The 17,495-nt window shown below is 38.4% G+C and overlaps 1 protein-coding gene across 2 annotated transcripts in view; it reads right to left on the reverse strand.

The window, feature by feature from the left end:
* Positions 1–10,297, reverse strand: part of rasa4 (RAS p21 protein activator 4) — a 36,495-nt gene extending 26,198 nt beyond the window's left edge. Inside the window, exons 1-4 of one of the 2 annotated variants that reach the window (XM_053485692.1) lie at positions 10,051–10,297; positions 6,881–6,937; positions 3,298–3,411; positions 2,990–3,051 (exon numbers count right to left, since the gene is read on the reverse strand). In XM_053485692.1, coding sequence (XP_053341667.1) covers positions 2,990–3,051; positions 3,298–3,411; positions 6,881–6,937; positions 10,051–10,115 — 298 coding nt within the window. In that variant the 5' untranslated portion in view covers positions 10,116–10,297. Of the gene's footprint in view, positions 1–2,989; positions 3,052–3,283; positions 3,412–6,880; positions 6,938–10,050 lie in introns of those variants that run through there. The other variant, XM_053485693.1, reaches the window with a different exon arrangement.
* Positions 10,298–17,495: the final 7,198 nt, after the last annotated feature.

Below are 17,495 nucleotides of genomic sequence, written 5' to 3' on the forward strand. Positions count from 1 at the left end.
TTGAAGCCTCCTGGTGGGCTTCTAAACTATGTGAACTTCAGAGGTCTGCTTCTCTCAGGATATTGAACTATAACCATAGGTATAACCACAAGTGTAACTATAGAACTGAACCCTATGCTCAAACAATATAGGTATAATTTGGAGCATGAAAGCATGAAATTATACAAACTTTGAGATTTTTATGTTGATCAGGGTCTGGAATGCATTTAGTAATGTGTATGAGGATGGTGTATAGAGGGCTGGTTACTAAGGTTGGACCAGATCCTTGTCTGGCATTTCTTTAATCAGATTGTGATGAGAGATTTCAATGCTGATCCGATAAGACGTGTGTTTACATACTCAATTAATTTTTTTTGTTTGTTGTCAAAGTGGTTCTGAAACATAACAGAAGATGAAAAAGGATTTTTCCCTCCAATTTTAAGGTCAGATTAGATGTAAGAATCCAGTCTCATCCGTGATTGGTTAGATGCTTTCCTAAGTATGAAACTTAAATCAATCAGTGCCCTGACCTCAGCCAGAGACCCAGTGGATGAATGTTTAAAGTGAGGACAAGTGGGAGAGAGGCGTTCCCTCCTGGAAACTTGTCACATGACCTGAAGTTACCCTTGTGCAGAAAGTATATATTTATTCTAACGATCAGATTGAGTGTTCAGATGGCTAATGTTTAACTAGGTTTACACCACTCCTCTCGTTCCAGTTGAAAATTCATTCCGGATCGGGTCAGAATGTTCCGACTGAAACTGTTTACATGATGCGGTTGTATCCCGATTGAGATATCATTCCCATTATCATTGGAATATTATTGTGTAAATGTAAAGCTTGTGAAAAGGTTCTACATGATTTACATGTGTGTGGTGAGGTTTGGGGGGGATTTAGTGGAACCATGGCAACCACAGGTCATTTTTTTTCCCTTTAGTAGCTTTATGCCACTTTTATATGATATAAAGCTGCTAGGCTTGAGCGATAGAATGAATAACAATATATACCGCAAAAGACACTTCCTCAATCATGATAATGTTTTTTTTTTAAGTTGAATAGGATCTCTGGTTAAAAGCATAGCATTAGGAATACACCGATGTGTCTGTCTGTCTCAATTCAGGCAGCATCCTTCGAAAGACCCATTTAAATTCTGATTCCATCACAGCGTCGTGACTAAGGCTGTCACATTTCCAAGGCTCCTTCAAATGTTGCCTTCTTTCCTCTGAAAATGAAGGGTGCAATGGTGTATGCTTCACAGCCCAACCTATTCCAGGATTCTGTGTGAGCCGTGGAAGAGACGATCGCAGACGCAAGACCCAAGCATAATTTACAGTTTTTTAAAAATGATGTACATTTGCCAACAAGCTTTCAAATTCTTGCATTAAAATAATGTTGTTTAAGATGAGCTGCGAGCCACAAATGCACTGCTGACTTCATTTCTTCATCAGAAGTGAATCTTTATTCCCATAGAGCTGCTTTCAGGGGAAAGTCTGATGGAGTAAAATCATGACTATAGGGAGGATTATTAAACACCTCAAAACGTACAGTAGGTGCCCTTGTATAGCCTCTCACTGTAACGAGCACTGTTGACTGTTAAACCTTTTTCCTGATAATGTTCCATGACCGGCCCTTGAGAATCCCAAAAAACTGTAAGGATTGATACATTTTCCAGCCGTTGGTTGACTTTTGTACGGTGGCCGAGAAGTGCAAAACACAATAACAAACCGAAAAACAAAATAACAAAACCGAAAACTCAACGACATATCCAGATACAAATTACTAAATGAGAAAACACAATGACAATTCAGCCAAATTGGATTAGACCGCTGATTGGACGAGACATCTGTCACTCAAAATATAGTATGTATATAAAATATACCTATTTTCATTTAAGGATTCATATCAGTATTTTAGGTTTATACAGCACTTTGATCAACTAAGTTGTGTTAAATGTGCTTTAAAAATTGTTCTGACTTTACTTGATAGTACTTCTTGTTTGTCTTGAGTGACAGATGTCTCATCCAATCAGCAATAAGAATTTAATTTGCGAACTATACCTGCCATTTCTGGTCTGTCGTTGTGTTTTCTTATTTGGTATTTTGTTTCTGGATATGTAGTTTTGTTTTCCGATTTGTTATATTGTATTTGGTTTTGTTATTTTGTTTTTGGTTTTGTTGTTTTGTTTTCATTTTGTTATTTTGTTTTTCAATTTGTTATTTTGTTTTTCGGTTGTGTTATTTTGTTTTCGGGTTTGTTATTTTGATTTTGAATTTGTTATTTTGTTTTCCGTTTTATTGTTTTGTTTTTATTTTGTTACTTTTTTTTAAATTGTTATTTTGTTTTCGGTTTTGTTATTTTGATTTTGAATTTATTTTGTTTTTCGTTTTTGTTATTTTGTTTTCGTTTTTGTTATTTTGATTTTGAATTTGTTATTTTGTTTTTCGTTTTTGTTATTTTGTTTTCAGTTTTGTTATTTTGATTTTGAATTTGTTATTTTGTTTTTCAGTTTTATTATTTTGGTTTGCACTTTTTGACCACCGTACTTTTGAGTATTTTCTCGGTCCACAATTGAGGATATTTCTGTTCCATACTCTGCCGTTTACGCTCTTTTATGAGTTGTTTCAGCATCGGGTACACCCTCAGACTACAAAAAAACTTCATTCAGAATCGCTGAATGCTGCTCTTCTTTTGTTCTTTTTTGCAAATCAAACTTGGTGCACCCATTTTTGCTTGCACCCATATAAAGTGTGTATCTATTTGTTGTCTTCAAAACAAATCCAATAAAATTTTTATCCAACTAAATAATTAAATAACTCAAAGCATTTCGAAATCAAATTATATAGCAATATAACCTACAAAATGTTTTTATATCTATATTTTACGCAATATTCCAAATCTCAACTCTGTGAAACCCAACTTGTACAGGAGGAAGTATTAAGTCAATTCATGGAAGTGGGAATTGGAAGTGGGGGTGGGGGGGTGGGGGTATCTTTAGTCGGAAGTGACTTACCTTGTGGTTTGACGCTAAGCGTGTCTTTGCTGATGGAAACTTTCCCGATGACATCGTCACGGCTGGAACCAAGCCAGATCGGAAAATCATGTGAGCGTGTTAATTCAAAGTGTTCATTCATTCATATCTATCTAAACCATATATACAGTCTACACAGCGGAGAAACATTAATCAGCGATAACAAACCGTTATTAGCATCTTACGATTGAGCACGATGAAGCAAACGGCGTGTTAAATTGGTTAAGTGGAGAGGAAACGGCAGTGCTTGTGTGTTTGTGACTGAGTGTGACGCACATCGGGACCCTGACCTGAGATTGTCCTCATCCATCACGTACAGAGACACGGTGTGAAAGGAGGGTGGAACGTGGACATTGTATTCCTCTCCCCAGAAAGGCGACAGCGTCTTCCATATTGTTGCAGTCCTGAGAAGGAAGTGTACAGAAATATATTTGAGAAGCAGTATTTCGGTAAAAACAGATCAAATTGCTGAGAACAGCACTTAATACAGCTGAATGTGCAAAGTACTAACTTGAGGCAAAGTATTCTCAGTGGGAGATAAGTTCATATGAAACTGTTACTGATTACAAATTAGATGAATTACAAAATACAAAGATGTAATCATTGATGTAACTTTTATCATTACACTAGCTGAAGTACTCTGACCTTACTCTAACTGGGTGTGAACTGTGTTCAAGTCAAACCGGGACTTGTGATGACATTTACAGAAACTTCAAGCACAATAGAGTGATGAGATTCTTATTATAAACGTTCTTAGTAAAACATTTAAATGGTGAATAGTGATCCCGGCTGAGGTGTGAGTTATTGCCACATGACCTCGCTCTAAGCCATATCAACATGTTTGGGTCATTAAAGGAGTTCCTGGGAGGCCAGTGCTCTGGATGTAAAGCTCCTTTTTATATTGATGGTATCAAAGCACTAGTGAAACGCTGGGATAAGTGCATTAGTAGTAAAGCAGGGGATTATATAGAGAAATAAAGCTTTTAACTCTTTTTAACTGCGTTCTGTTATTCTAAACAATCAAAAGTCCCACTTTGACCTAAACGCCTAGAAGACGCCAAAGTTACTATCCCATTCTGTACTGTATCAAAGTGTAAAACTACATTATAAATTAAATATAATTTTAATCCAGGCTCTCTGTTGGACCAGTGCCGGACATCTGTATGTTAAGTCCATGTATAGATTCCGATTTGAGATTAAGACATTTCATTAAATCCGACTCCAAAGAATAACCCTCTTGCTCTTCGCTTTAGTTCAGGATTTTCTGCTGCTCTCCTAGTTCTCGAAAATAAACACGTTTATTAAAACAGTCTGATTTTTTTTTCACCGCTGTTTGTTTTTACATCTATATTAGAATTACGTCTGATTAAAGGCTCTCTGCTGGACTTTCACTGAGCCTTTGTGTACGGAGTTAATGCTCCTTTTCAATGCTCTCTTGTTCATTATGCACGTTGTGCAAATCCAAGCACTTCCTGCTCATTCAAGTCATAAAAAGGTGCTAAAAGCTCAGACGTTCACAATGGACACGGGGAATAAATTCCTTAAAACAACAGTTTCTGATTTTTAAACGGTTTGTATGAAGGTTTTGATGCTTAATATTTATCACTTCGGGTAATACAGTAATTATGACCTCGCGAGTGAAGCTGTTCGCATCACACAGGTTTGAAACAGATTTCAGTGATGATTTTCCATCTCATGGAATTTTGTGGTTCACCACACAGCAAAGTCTTTGGCATGGAATCTTTCACAAGTGCTAGACTTCCAACATCAAACATCAATAACCTCTATAAAGGATTATAACTGAGTTAATTACCCAAAGAAGCTCCTTTTATCTAACCCATTTGTTTTTTCTTTTACTCCATCAAATAACAATCTTACATGCATTAACGGTGCTGTTTGAGAGATTGCCATGTAAAGGATAGAGCCACTAGAAATAGGCTCCACCCACAGCCAGACCTCTTCTGACCTGCCCAATTTCCTTAAACGGAAAAAGTTTTGAGTCAGCTTCTTTCAAGGTTTCTCTTGCAAATAAAAACAATCTCACAGGCAACTCTTAGGCTAAATCCTTTAATATATATAAATTACTTTATAATAATCCCCCTTTTTCCAGGAAGGCTTTCCACCATATTTAGAAGCGTGGAGTGGAGTTAAGCGGTTGGTGGCTTAACAGTTTTGGCGAGAACGAGCACTGATGTTAGACAAGGAGGTTTGGAGTTGGCGTTGGTGCTACAGAGTCGAAGTGCAAGCCACTTGAGTTCTTTTACACCAAATTTGTTCAAATGTGTCTCGCTTCCATATATGAGCACGATAGACAACAGTGAAGCTCCATTGGGGAGTAGATGTCCAATGCTGACCAACAAATTCAGGTCAGGTGTCCCATCGTTACAGCTCTGAACGTATTCACCTGTTCCCTGTTCTCTCCCTTCTTGCACTTCTTTCACTATACATTCCATTGTTGCCATGTCCTCTTATCTTATTGTCTTTACATTACTAATCAGCCATAACATGGGGTTCCCCTTGTCCATCAGGGTAGCTAAGTCCCCTCAGTGTGTGGTTCCTCAGGGCATCTGGACGTGTGCTGTGGGACGTTGACAGCGGATCCTTTGGGTGCTGTATCGGATTGGGGTATGGGGAGTTTGAATGCCAGGTTGGTGGCCTTGGGCTGCCACCAGGCTGTGGTGCACTGGGTGTTCTGGTGCCTTTATGATGGCCAGTGTTGACTTTTTCTTAGGTAATTTGTGCTGCATGGGCTTTTCTATGGGATTGTACCCAATGGGTTCCCACTTGCATGGGTGAGCCTTGTTCCATCATCCTCTCAGGAGTTTACTGATGTATAGCTAGTGATCAGTGGTGTTCATTTCAGCTGTTAGTGGTGTTGTTGTTATGCTTCATCCGTGTATTTTACCTTGTTTTCCTGTCTGAAGATAAAAATTCCTGGATTTGCCCCAGTAATAATCGCAGTGAAAGTATGTGTCCAGCATTCTTTTACTGTGAAACTATATTCTTATATATTTTATTATATTATTATCTATAATATTTTCATACTTATCTTACTTGGACGATATTGGGGGGGATTTATGATAATGAAATTATGTAACATGGTATAAACACCATTTTTGGTGCTGTGTATTATCTGGAGTATGAATTGTATCCTACAGCCATAAAACTATATACAGAATTTATCCATATCATTAAACCTTAACTAAAACACAGGCAATACCAGTAACGGTCTGTTCGCCTGCAATAACTCGACCAGATATTGAACGAAGCGACAACTGAAGTGTTTTCAGTAAGAGCTCAGTCAACACTCAGTGATTAGGAATACACAAGACAATTCAGCTCCTGTAGTAACCCATTAACCAGAGATGCTTGAGTTTGCTTTCCGTGTACCCTGGTCTGAAATGCCCGTGTTGTCTTAGGGTTTGCGCGTGATTTTCTTCCTCGTGACTAAGCGCTCTCATTACTCAACAGCACCTCGCCATATTTGAACATTTTTAATTACAGGATCCCATTTGCAGTGAGAAACATACGCAGCATTTGAGTCAGTTCGTGCTGATAGTGATGCGATGACGCCTTCTTAATGGACTTTTTAGCACGAAGCGTGACTCATTTTGATTTGTAAGAGCCGCACCCAGGGTCTCGATTCAACACAGAGGGGGTTGCGACGTCATTGATAAATAATGCCGACGCAACCGATCGCAGCACGTGGTGTTTTTCTGCAGCGGCGCTCTCAGCAGTTTGTCCCAGCCGAATAATATTCAGGATTACAATTACGAAGACAGGAACGGAAATGTTATTTGCTGTAGAGAACCTGTTTCATTTTAGCTTGGCATCCTTTAAGTAGAGTGGAAATTTTACTTTATTATACTTTACCTTATAATAGCCTCATTGTCAATCCTCACGATGCAGTACGGGTCGCTGCTTCCGGTTCTACAAGAGCATTAATAAGAGCAGTTAATGCAGAATGAAAAATGTAAAACAGCACTGGTTAAAGTTGTAAATTCCAAAACTTTTTATATAGGGAACAGACTTCATTTAAAAGACCCCAAAAAAAAAATAAAACAAGCATGATTTTCCGTGTTTTATAAGTTTTATAAGTCCGTCCCCGAAACCACTCGGGGCTACCCTGCGCTTGCATGGAAAGACGACAAAATCCAGCCTTAATTTGTAACAAACCCCTTAACACAAAACACAGGATTTCTTTTCTATCCTGCTCCTATTGCTCTTTCATCCCATGTGCCACAGGTTGAGATGCGAATCCTTTGGTGTGTCAAAGCCTACGCCAAAGGCTACGCCTACACGAAGGAGTCCCCGGTGAAGCCTTTGGAGAGCATCAGTTCAAAGCAGTCTCCAGTCAAGAGACAGGCACAGGGAGAGACAAAGACAGACACAGACAGATAAATTGACAGATGTGTCTGGGTGCTTACTCGAACAATGTCCTTTAATGTCATGCATCGTAAAAAAAAAAAAAGTAAGAAATTTTTTCACTAATATCACTTTTGGTGATGTCAACTGAGCGCACTAGTCATTGAGTCTCCAATGAAGATTGAGGATTGGAAAACCAAGCTCTGGTGTCATCGCAAATACGATGTGTCATACATAACTCATTCAGATGCTGAGTGTAACAACCAGTAGAATGCTCGTTTTTTTCCAATGCAATTTGTCACGTTAAGTCATTTATATGTTAAAAAGCTTTATATAAAAGTTTACACACATATACGGGTCCTGTATAGGACATATTTTGTACACAGGTCCATACAGAGACAGTGGAGGGAGAAATGGATTGCCAGAGGTACTAGCGTTCAATAGCGCCGTGTGTGTATGTGTGTGTGTAACATGAGGGAATGTGGCAGTGGATAAGGTGAATCATCTCTGCCTATTGTTATCAGTGTAAGGGTGAAAAGCTGTCTGTCAGACCCAGACTCAGGTGTTAGATCAGACAGCTGCGTGGCTAGGCAGTTGAACCGCACGCGACATGCGTCTACACAACAGTACCTGCAGAAAGATGATAGCGAAAGCGATGTGCGCGCACACACAGACTAACACACATCTGTGTTTTACAGTCCTTGTGAGGACATCATGACATCATTAATATTATTATTATTATTATTTTGCTGGGAGCAGCAGAAAGACCAACGACAACATTATACTGTAACTATACTGTAAATAACACTTTTTTTGCACTCTTGTTTTTCCAAAAAGGTCACATCTCCATTACCAACACACACACACACACACTCTCTCTTTCTCTTTCACACACTTTCTTTTGGAATGCATCTCTGGAGAGTCTTAAAGATGACAAAGTCCAGCAACGCAGCCTGTACCAAAGCCAACCAGTGAACTTTTTAAAGGGCCGTGTGAGACAATTTGCTCGCGGGACATCGACTGATACAAAACACCAAAAGAAAACAAATGCATTAACTCCAATTAGATCTAGTTCAGTATTAAACTAATGAGTCACTGACATGCTGAAATGGTTTCATGGACATCACTGGCCGTGTACAACCAGCACATGACTCATAATGCCAAATTCGATTCTCTGATCTGATCATGGGAGCCAGTGTTATATACTATATAACTGCTCTTTTCTTCGAAATGATTCTGCAGATGGAACGGCGTTTATTCTCATGTTCCCAAGTGCCGGGCGCGTGTAAGGGCTGTCGGCGAAGCCGCCCGGATGCAATCTGTCGCCGGTCCGCTTGGCAAAGTCGCCAGAGTGTCAGTGTAAACACTCCACACGACATCTGTCCCTCAGCGCCAGAACACACACACACACGCATAATGGAACTCTACCAAGGCTACAAACAAGAAAACAAAAACTGGGGCGTTCTTAAAATCTTTGAAAAAAATAATAACTTGGGTCGACAAGCAGTTTTTTCTTCTTTTTATCTTTTCTGTTGTTTTTTCTTTTTTTTTTAATGCACCACTGCTTGAGGCTGTGGGCGAGGACGGGTTTCATAACCAAGCAAGTCAGCACTAAAAAAAAAAAAAAAAAAGCACTTGTTTCACTTCTGGTTCAAAGCCCCTGCTAGAGATAAATGGGCAGCACTATCCAGCAGGGAACTCGCTCGACGTGTCACCTGGAGCAAATATTTAGAGACTCGTCTGACGTGTGCTTACATGCTAATACCAAACTGTTACCCTGAAAATGTGCTCTCGCCGCTCACACTCCATTAGGAGGAATTAAGCTCCATCCGTCGCAAGACGTGTTATTATCGTGCTTGACAATAACTGGGAAATGTCCAAGCTGAAAAATTAAACTAATGCAACTTTTTATTTTAAATCTATGATTAGGATTAAACTATGAGAAGTCCGTTTAAAAACCAAGGGAATTTACATTACATATTTAACCAAGAGTTTTTTTTTTTAATGTTTTTAGAGTCATGTCCATCAACAATGAATGGGGTTGTTTATAATCATGTTACCTGGTCGTGACTGAGATGAATATCGATTAGGGAACGAGGACTGTTTCTGCCAAACAGGATGGTTGGAATAACTGATATGAACTTGGTTTTAGGGGGATTAGAGAGCAATTTATGGATGTCCATATCCATTCAAAATTTGCTTTTTAATCCCCCTAAATCCAACTTTATATCAGTTATTTTTACCAGGATCCATGACGCTTGTCACAGAAATTCTGGATGGATATATACATATTCTTATAATATTATATATATATATATATATATATATATATATATATATAGAAAGAAAATGCATCTATTATGTTAATATAGAAAAACTAATTATAACTTAACATAAATAATATAAATCAACTGTTCATAATAGCAATGTCACTGTAATGTAATAGGATCTGATCTTAAAAATTAGATAGATAGATAGATAGATAGATAGATAGATAGATAGATAGATAGATAGATAGATATTTTAACCAATGCATCTCACAATCACTATCTCAATGAGTCCTTCTGCACATCCAGGGATCCCTGATGAACTTTTTCCCACCCAAGATTTAAATCACAAAACCCAAATTCTTGAAATGCTGACATTATCCCCGGAAATGACATCAAACTGTTACTCACATGTCTTTGATGGGCAAATTTTTGCCCTCCACGATCCGGATAAAGAGGGTGCTCCGCTTGGCCATCTGTACCGGTGCAGCCCGCTATCACGGACTAATATGACAAATATCTACACACACAACTGGTCTCGGGCAAACAGCTGGCGTGCGCACGCACACGCACATGCACGTGCACACACGCGCGCGAGCGCCGGGGCACTACAGACAGATTTACCTAAGAACGACACGCTCAGTGCGCGTGCAATGGGTTGTGAGGGTTGCCAGGTTGGAATACATTACACCGCCTCAAACGTTTGGAAAACTCCTGTTGTTTCACTTTAAAACTCAACCGACGTGATGTTACTGTTTGGTATAAACACACCCGAAAAAGTAAAACGAGCCAATGCCATTTGAATAACCGAATAACACGTTTATGTAAACACCCGTATTTGGCAACACTGAAGGAGGGCGTGGCAGTCTATATACTCTTCATTAAAGAGTAATGTGTTTTTTTTCCAGGTTGCTTTTACTGTATATATATATATATATATATATATATAAGGAAAAGCAAATAAAAGAAAAGAGTTTGTAGAAATAGTTAAAAGGTTATACTAAGGTTGTATGGCAGAACTCTCTGCCTAACTTATTAATACAAAGAAATATTACTTTACAATTATTAATATAATATAATATATTGGTGCAGGTGTTTGTTTACATTGAGCAAGTAGCTTATTAGCATCCTAATTTAAAGTTGATTATTAAATACGGCACATAACTTTTCATAACATCACTTTTACTCAGCATTTTGACTTCACTTATGGTGCAGGTTAAACTTCAGACATATATCTAGATACTGCAAAAGTTTTATTAAATTCTGTCCAGCACTTACAGTTTGACACATCAGTCAAAACTTGCGGTTTATAATCTGCCAATAACTGCTCAAAACGTTTTCTGCGACTGGTTTTGGGTCCTCCAATGTATGAAACATAGACATATCATTGGAAGAGCGAGCTCTGACCAATGTAAAGACAAAAAAAACTTTCTCTTATTTATATAGATATATATTAGTGGTTAGCATTGTGACCTCGCATCTCCAGTGTTGAGGGTTTGATTCCTGCCTCAGGCCTGTGTGCATGCAGTTTTCATGTTCTCCCTGTGTTTGGTCGGTTTCCTCCGGGAACTCCAGTTTTCTCCCACAGACATGCACAAAAGCATGCAGGTTTGGCTAATTTGCGTTCCCAACTTGCCCGTAGTGTGTGAATGACAACTGGCCATCCAGCTGGCAACTCGACCCCTTAAGTGATTGACAGATATTTCTCCAGGGTGGGGAGTATCCATCACCAATACCAAAACATTTTGGTTTGTACACTGAATATACTGTATTTAACAACAGCTCTGCCAGTACTTTAAGCTACTCGGCAAATAATATAGTGTTCAAAACCACCAAATCAGCCATAATGTTAAAACCACCTGCCCTATATTGTGTAAGTTCTCCTAGTGACATCAAAACAAAAATGTTAGCCTCAGATCCTTTAAATCTTGTAATTTGCAAGGTGGGGCCTTCATAGATTAGGCTTGTTTGTTCAGCACATCCCCTTACTACTTAGTTGAGGCAAGATCTAAGGAATCTTATTCTATTGCACTCTTTGTCAACTGACTTAAACCATTCCAGAACATTTCTTTTTGCAGTATGGCCAATTTACCCAGCTGGACGAGGCCACTGACATTAAAGAATACCCCAGCCATGAAGCAGGCACAATTGACCTGTAACAATGCGTAGGTAGGTGGTACATGTCAAAGTAACATCCACATGAAGGCCAGGAGCCAAGCTTTCCCAGCTGAGCATTGCTCAGTGCATTACACTGCCTTTGTCAGCCAGATTTCTTCCCATAATGCATGCTGGTGCCACTGCTTATTTAGGTTAGAGATGCATACCTACATGTACATACCTACACACATGGCCGTCCACATAATGAACAATGAAACATGATTCATCAGCCTAGGCCTCCTCCTTCCATTTCTTTATGGTCCAGATCCAGATCCTTGCATGCATCAATTACATGTATCTCAGCAATTTGTGCTACAGTAGCCATATGTGAAAGCAAGCCTTTGTTTGCTGTTGTCATTAATGAGCTTTAATCAAGCTTTAACGAACATCAATCAAGAACCAATATAAAACTGTGCTATAAAATTACCATGGAATCCCCCCCCCCTTATTATTATAACATTATTCTTATTAATAGTACAGTTAGTAGAAAAACAATAGAGGACTGTTAATAAACAGTTCAAGCCAGATGTTTTTCTTGATGCATTTAGTGCACTGATTTGTGCAACCCTGTGGCTAGCATTCCATTTTAAGGAAATAAACCCTTGTGAAAGACAGAGATACACCCACTGCAATAACAGTCTGCTTGTCTTGACCTCTTTCACATCTCCCTTGTTTTTCATGGACTCGCTGCAAATGAAGCTCAATTCCTAAACTACACAAAATGTTTAGGTACAGTATATACAGTCTGTATGTATTATACACTGTATTTGCTGTATAAGTATATGCTGATTTTAAACAAAGGATTTTATCATTATATGTGCATGAATTTCTTCCCAAACCATTATGTGTTTTAGATGCTTCGATCCAAAAATATTTTTTGTAATATAATGAATTTGAATTATATTATTTTATGATGCGTATTTTAAAAACATTATATAAAGGTAGAAATTACAATATGGCTCTTCAAACTAATATGTTTTCTCATAACTTATACTGTATCTAACGCTTCCAAAACTTTAGAATAATATTATCTGTTTATGGAATATACATTGTTTGCATGCTTATATCACTCAAATAAAAGGTACACCAATGTACAGTACCTAGGTCATTTTGGTCAGTTAAAAAATGCAATAATATGTTACATCCTACCTTTTATTATTTCAGCTACAAATGCAAATTTGTATTCAGAGCTCTACATGCTGTATTAAATTGATCTCACAGTATGTACAGTAGCAAGTACAATAAATAATATTTAGCTGGATCTGCTTGAATCCTTTGAATCTAACCATCTGGAAAAAAATGATGTATTGTTCTTATTTATTGAGAGACTGCTGATAAAAAAAGGGAACCAAAACTTTCCCATGCAAACAGAAGTGACTTTTGATAGAAATGTCTTATCAACCCAACCATATGTCTACACAGAAAGATAAAGAATCCAGAGCTCAATGGGGAAAAAAATTCAAAGGACAAATGTGGTGTTTGCTTTTATATAAAATAAAGAATAATTCAAGCCTACAGTGAGGGAAAGAAGATGTCAGAATGTTCACACTGTGGAGAGAAAAATATTTGTACACGGATTAAGTTTGAGGTTTTGTGAAAAGGTCTGCAACGATTACAGTGTGAGTGAGGAGTGACTCATTCTTCCCCAGCAACACAGGGGTTTTCCAAGGATGCTAAAGAAAGAGTGGTACATGCTCCAGAGAGATTTCCCTAACACTGAGGGATTCCTTGGAAGCACAAGAATTTGTAACTTGACTGCTAAAAATGATGATGATGGTGATTGAGAGCACAGCATCGCCCCTGAAAACTAGGATGCATAAGGTGCTCCTGTAAATGAAAGAGATAGTTTCTTAAGTATGAGTAATCCCTATTGAGGAGGGTATTGCACCTGCATATGTCTGTGTGTGTGTGGGTGGGTGGGCTTCGGTGACTCACTGGCTCACAAATTTATCCTTTACCCATAGAACAGTGACCTGGAGTTGACACACCGGCTTATGTGGGCTTTTTGTGACTCAACCATTTATCCAGTGAGGTCAGAGATGGAAAAAAAGAGGCCTAGATGTGTTTTCACCTTTAAAAAAAAAAAGAAAGAAAAAAACTTAGGAATCCTCAGTGTATCTATCACCTTGTAAAGCTAAACTCAAAAAGCACATTTTGAAATCAAGCAAAACGCACTGCACCCAGACAGTAAATCAAGCAAGTGGATTTTTTTGGGGCAAATATTTTTATTGAAAAAAGGAAAACAATACAGTACTTGCAGTTACAGACATACAATTTACATTTCTTCATTTTTCTAAATAAATATATTTATATATTATAAAAAAAACTACTGAACAAAAACACTCAAAAAACAAAGAACATGAATTCCCAGTTCCCCCTCCCATGTACACTTAAGCTTAACATTTGAGTGGATACTAAGAGACAGGATAGAATCAGAGTTTAGAAATGGTTCCTCTATAATGAGGAATAAATTATAGCATAGTTTCCCACTGCTGTTCTGGAGGTAAAGAGGGGAAATTAGGGAAACACTTGGCAACAAAATTTCGAATTTGAAAATAACGAAACAGATGGGTAATGGGGAGACCATAACGAGATGACAAATTGGCAAAACTATCAAAGACACCATCAACATATAAATATTTAAATTGTTTTATACCCTTGTCACTCCACACTGAGAATGTCGAGTCCAAGAGTGATGGTGGAAACAAATGGTTGTCGTTTAGAGGACCCAAGGAAGATGCCCTTACAAATTTATAGTGCCGTCTAAACTGAAACCAGATCTTGAGTGTGTTAAGAAACACCTGATTATCAGTATACATAGAGGGTTTAATGGGTAAAGAGGAACAGAGGAGAGCTGGTATAGAAGATCCCCTATAGAATGATAGCTCAAATTTACACCAAGAGGATTCAGAAGATTTTAACCAGTAGCAAAGTTAATGGATGTGAGCAGCCCAGGAGTAAGCTAGAAAATTAGATAATGCAAGTCCTCCACTGACTTTGCTTCTCTGCAGTAAAGTTTTACGAACCCTAGGTGGCTTCCCTCCCCAAATGAAAGAACCAATAATCTTGTCCAGTGAGACAAAAAATGTTTTGGCAAAAATAAGGGAATCAACTGAAACAAAAATAAAAATTTTGATAAGATATTCATTTTAACCACATTAATCTTACCGATTAATGAAAGAGGGAGATTACCCCATCTTTGAATATCAGATGTAACCCTTGATATAAGGGGAGTAAAATTAGCTGATTTAAGGCCAGATAGAGAACGAGTCACATTAATCCCCAAGTATTTAAACCCCGATGGACTAAGATGAAAGGGTAGATCGAACTGTTGAAGATGACATGCTGACATATTAATGGGAAAACACTCATTTTTCCCCCCAAATTTAATTTATAACCAGAAAACGAGCTGAAATTCTCCAGAATACCTAAAACAGCAGGGATGGAAAGTGCAGGATCGGTTATATATAACAACAAATCATCTGCATACAATGATTATTTATGTTTAATTCCATTACGGATGATTCCCTTGAATACAGAGGAAGATCTCAATGTGATGGAAAGAGGCTTGATGACGATGGCAAAGAGTAAAGGTGACAAAGGGCAACCTTGACGACATCCACGACCTGGATTTGTTTTAAAGGCAAATAAAGTCCCACTTAAAAAAAAAAGAAAATGATTTTTTTTTTCAGTAATAAGTAAATAAATGAAAACTTTTTTTTAACATGTGTATTTAAAGGTGTGATTTGTAATCTGGTCAAGTGTTTCTAGAAATGTGAAAATAATATAATTTCAAAAAGACCTTAAAAAACACCAATTTACTACATTTCTTTAAAATTAAATTGGCAAGCTCCTTTATTTCAGATTTGCATTTAGATTTGATTTTTTTCTTGGCCCTGACAAGAGAGAGAGAGAGAGAGAGAGAGAGAGAGAAAACCCAAAACTCAAAAAAATGAGAATATTGGGGAAAAAGTTCAATATTGGAGACTTGTAGTGTAACACTCTTATCAGCTAATTAACCCTTATGCTTACTTATTTTTTCTGCTTCCAACATATCACTTCAGGAAAAAAGGTTGCTGCCTAATATATCCCACACACTTCCAATTGCCATTATAAAGAAACATTGAAAATGTAGTTACTGTGAGAAGAGCCAAGTTGTGATGGCTAGACAACTGGGTCAAAGCAACTCCAAAACTGCGGCTCTTGAGGGATGTTCCCAGATGCAGTGACCAGAACATACAAAAAGTAATGATCCAAGGAAGGAAAACCTGTGAACCGGCGATATGGTCATGGGTGGCCGAGGCTTACTGATGCACATGGGGAGTGAAGGCTGGCCCGTGTAGTCTGATACAAGGCCCAAAAGCTTATGCTTGATCCGTGTGTGTGTGTGTGTATATATATATATATATATATATATATACTCACCTAAAAGATTATTAGGAACACCTGTTCAATTTCTCATTAATGCAATTATCTAAGCAACCAATCACATGGCAGTTGCTTTAATGCATTTAGGGGTGTGGTCCCGCTCAAGACAATCTCCTGAACTCCAAACTGAATGTCAGAATGGGAAAGAAAGGTGATTTAAGCAATTTTGAGTGTGGCATGGTTGTTGGTGCCAGACGGGCCGGTCTGAGTATTTCACAATCTGCTCAGTTACTGGCATTTTCACGCACAACCAATTCTAGGGTTTACAAAGAATGGTGTGAAAAGGGAAAAACATCCAGTATGCGGCAGTCCTGTGGGCGAAAATGCCTTGTTGATGCTAGAGGTCAGAGGAGAATGGGCCGACTGATTCAAGCTGATAGAAGAGCAACTTTACCTGAAATAACCACTCGTTACAACCAAAGTATGAAGCAAAGCATTTGTGAAGCTACAACAAGCACAATCTTGAGGCAGATGGGCTACTGCAGAAGACCCCACCGGGTACCACTCATCTCCACTACAAATAGGAAAAAGAGGCTACAATTTGCACGAGCTCACCAAAATTAGACAGTTAAAGACTGGAAAAATGTTGCCTGGTCTGATGAGTCTCGATTTCTGTTGAGACATTCAAATGGTAGAGTCAGAATTTGGCGTAAACAGAATGAGAACATGGATCCATCATGCCTTGTTACCACTGTGTAGGCTAGTGTTGGTGGTGTAATGGTGTGGGGGATGTTTTCTTGGCACACTTTAGGCCCCTTAGTGCCAATTGGGTATCGTTCAAATGCCACGAGCTACCTGAGCATTGTTTCTGAGCATGTCCATCGCTTTATGACCACCATGTACCCATCCTCTGATGGCTACTTCCAGCAGGATAATGCACCATGTCACAAAGCTTGAATCATTTCAAATTGGTTTCTCGAACATGGCAATGTGTTTAGTGTACTAAAATGGCCCCCACAGTCACCAGATCTCAACCCAATTAGAGCATCTTTGGGATGTGGTGGAACGGGAGCTTCGTGCCCTGGATGGGCATCCCACAAATCTCCATCAACTGCTAGATGCTATCCTATCAATATGGGCCAACATTTCTAAAGAATGCTTTCAGCACCTTGTTGAATCAATGCCACGTAGAATTAAGGCAGATCTGAAGGCGAAAGGGGGTCAAACACCGTATTAGTATGATGTTCCTAATAATCCTTTAGGTGAGTGTATGCGTGTGTGTGGATATATTTGTATGTATACACACAGAATTCACTTCCTATATTGTTATA

Source organism: Clarias gariepinus, chromosome 24 (assembly GCF_024256425.1).
Source record: "Clarias gariepinus isolate MV-2021 ecotype Netherlands chromosome 24, CGAR_prim_01v2, whole genome shotgun sequence".
Taxonomy (NCBI): Eukaryota; Metazoa; Chordata; class Actinopteri; order Siluriformes; family Clariidae; genus Clarias; species Clarias gariepinus.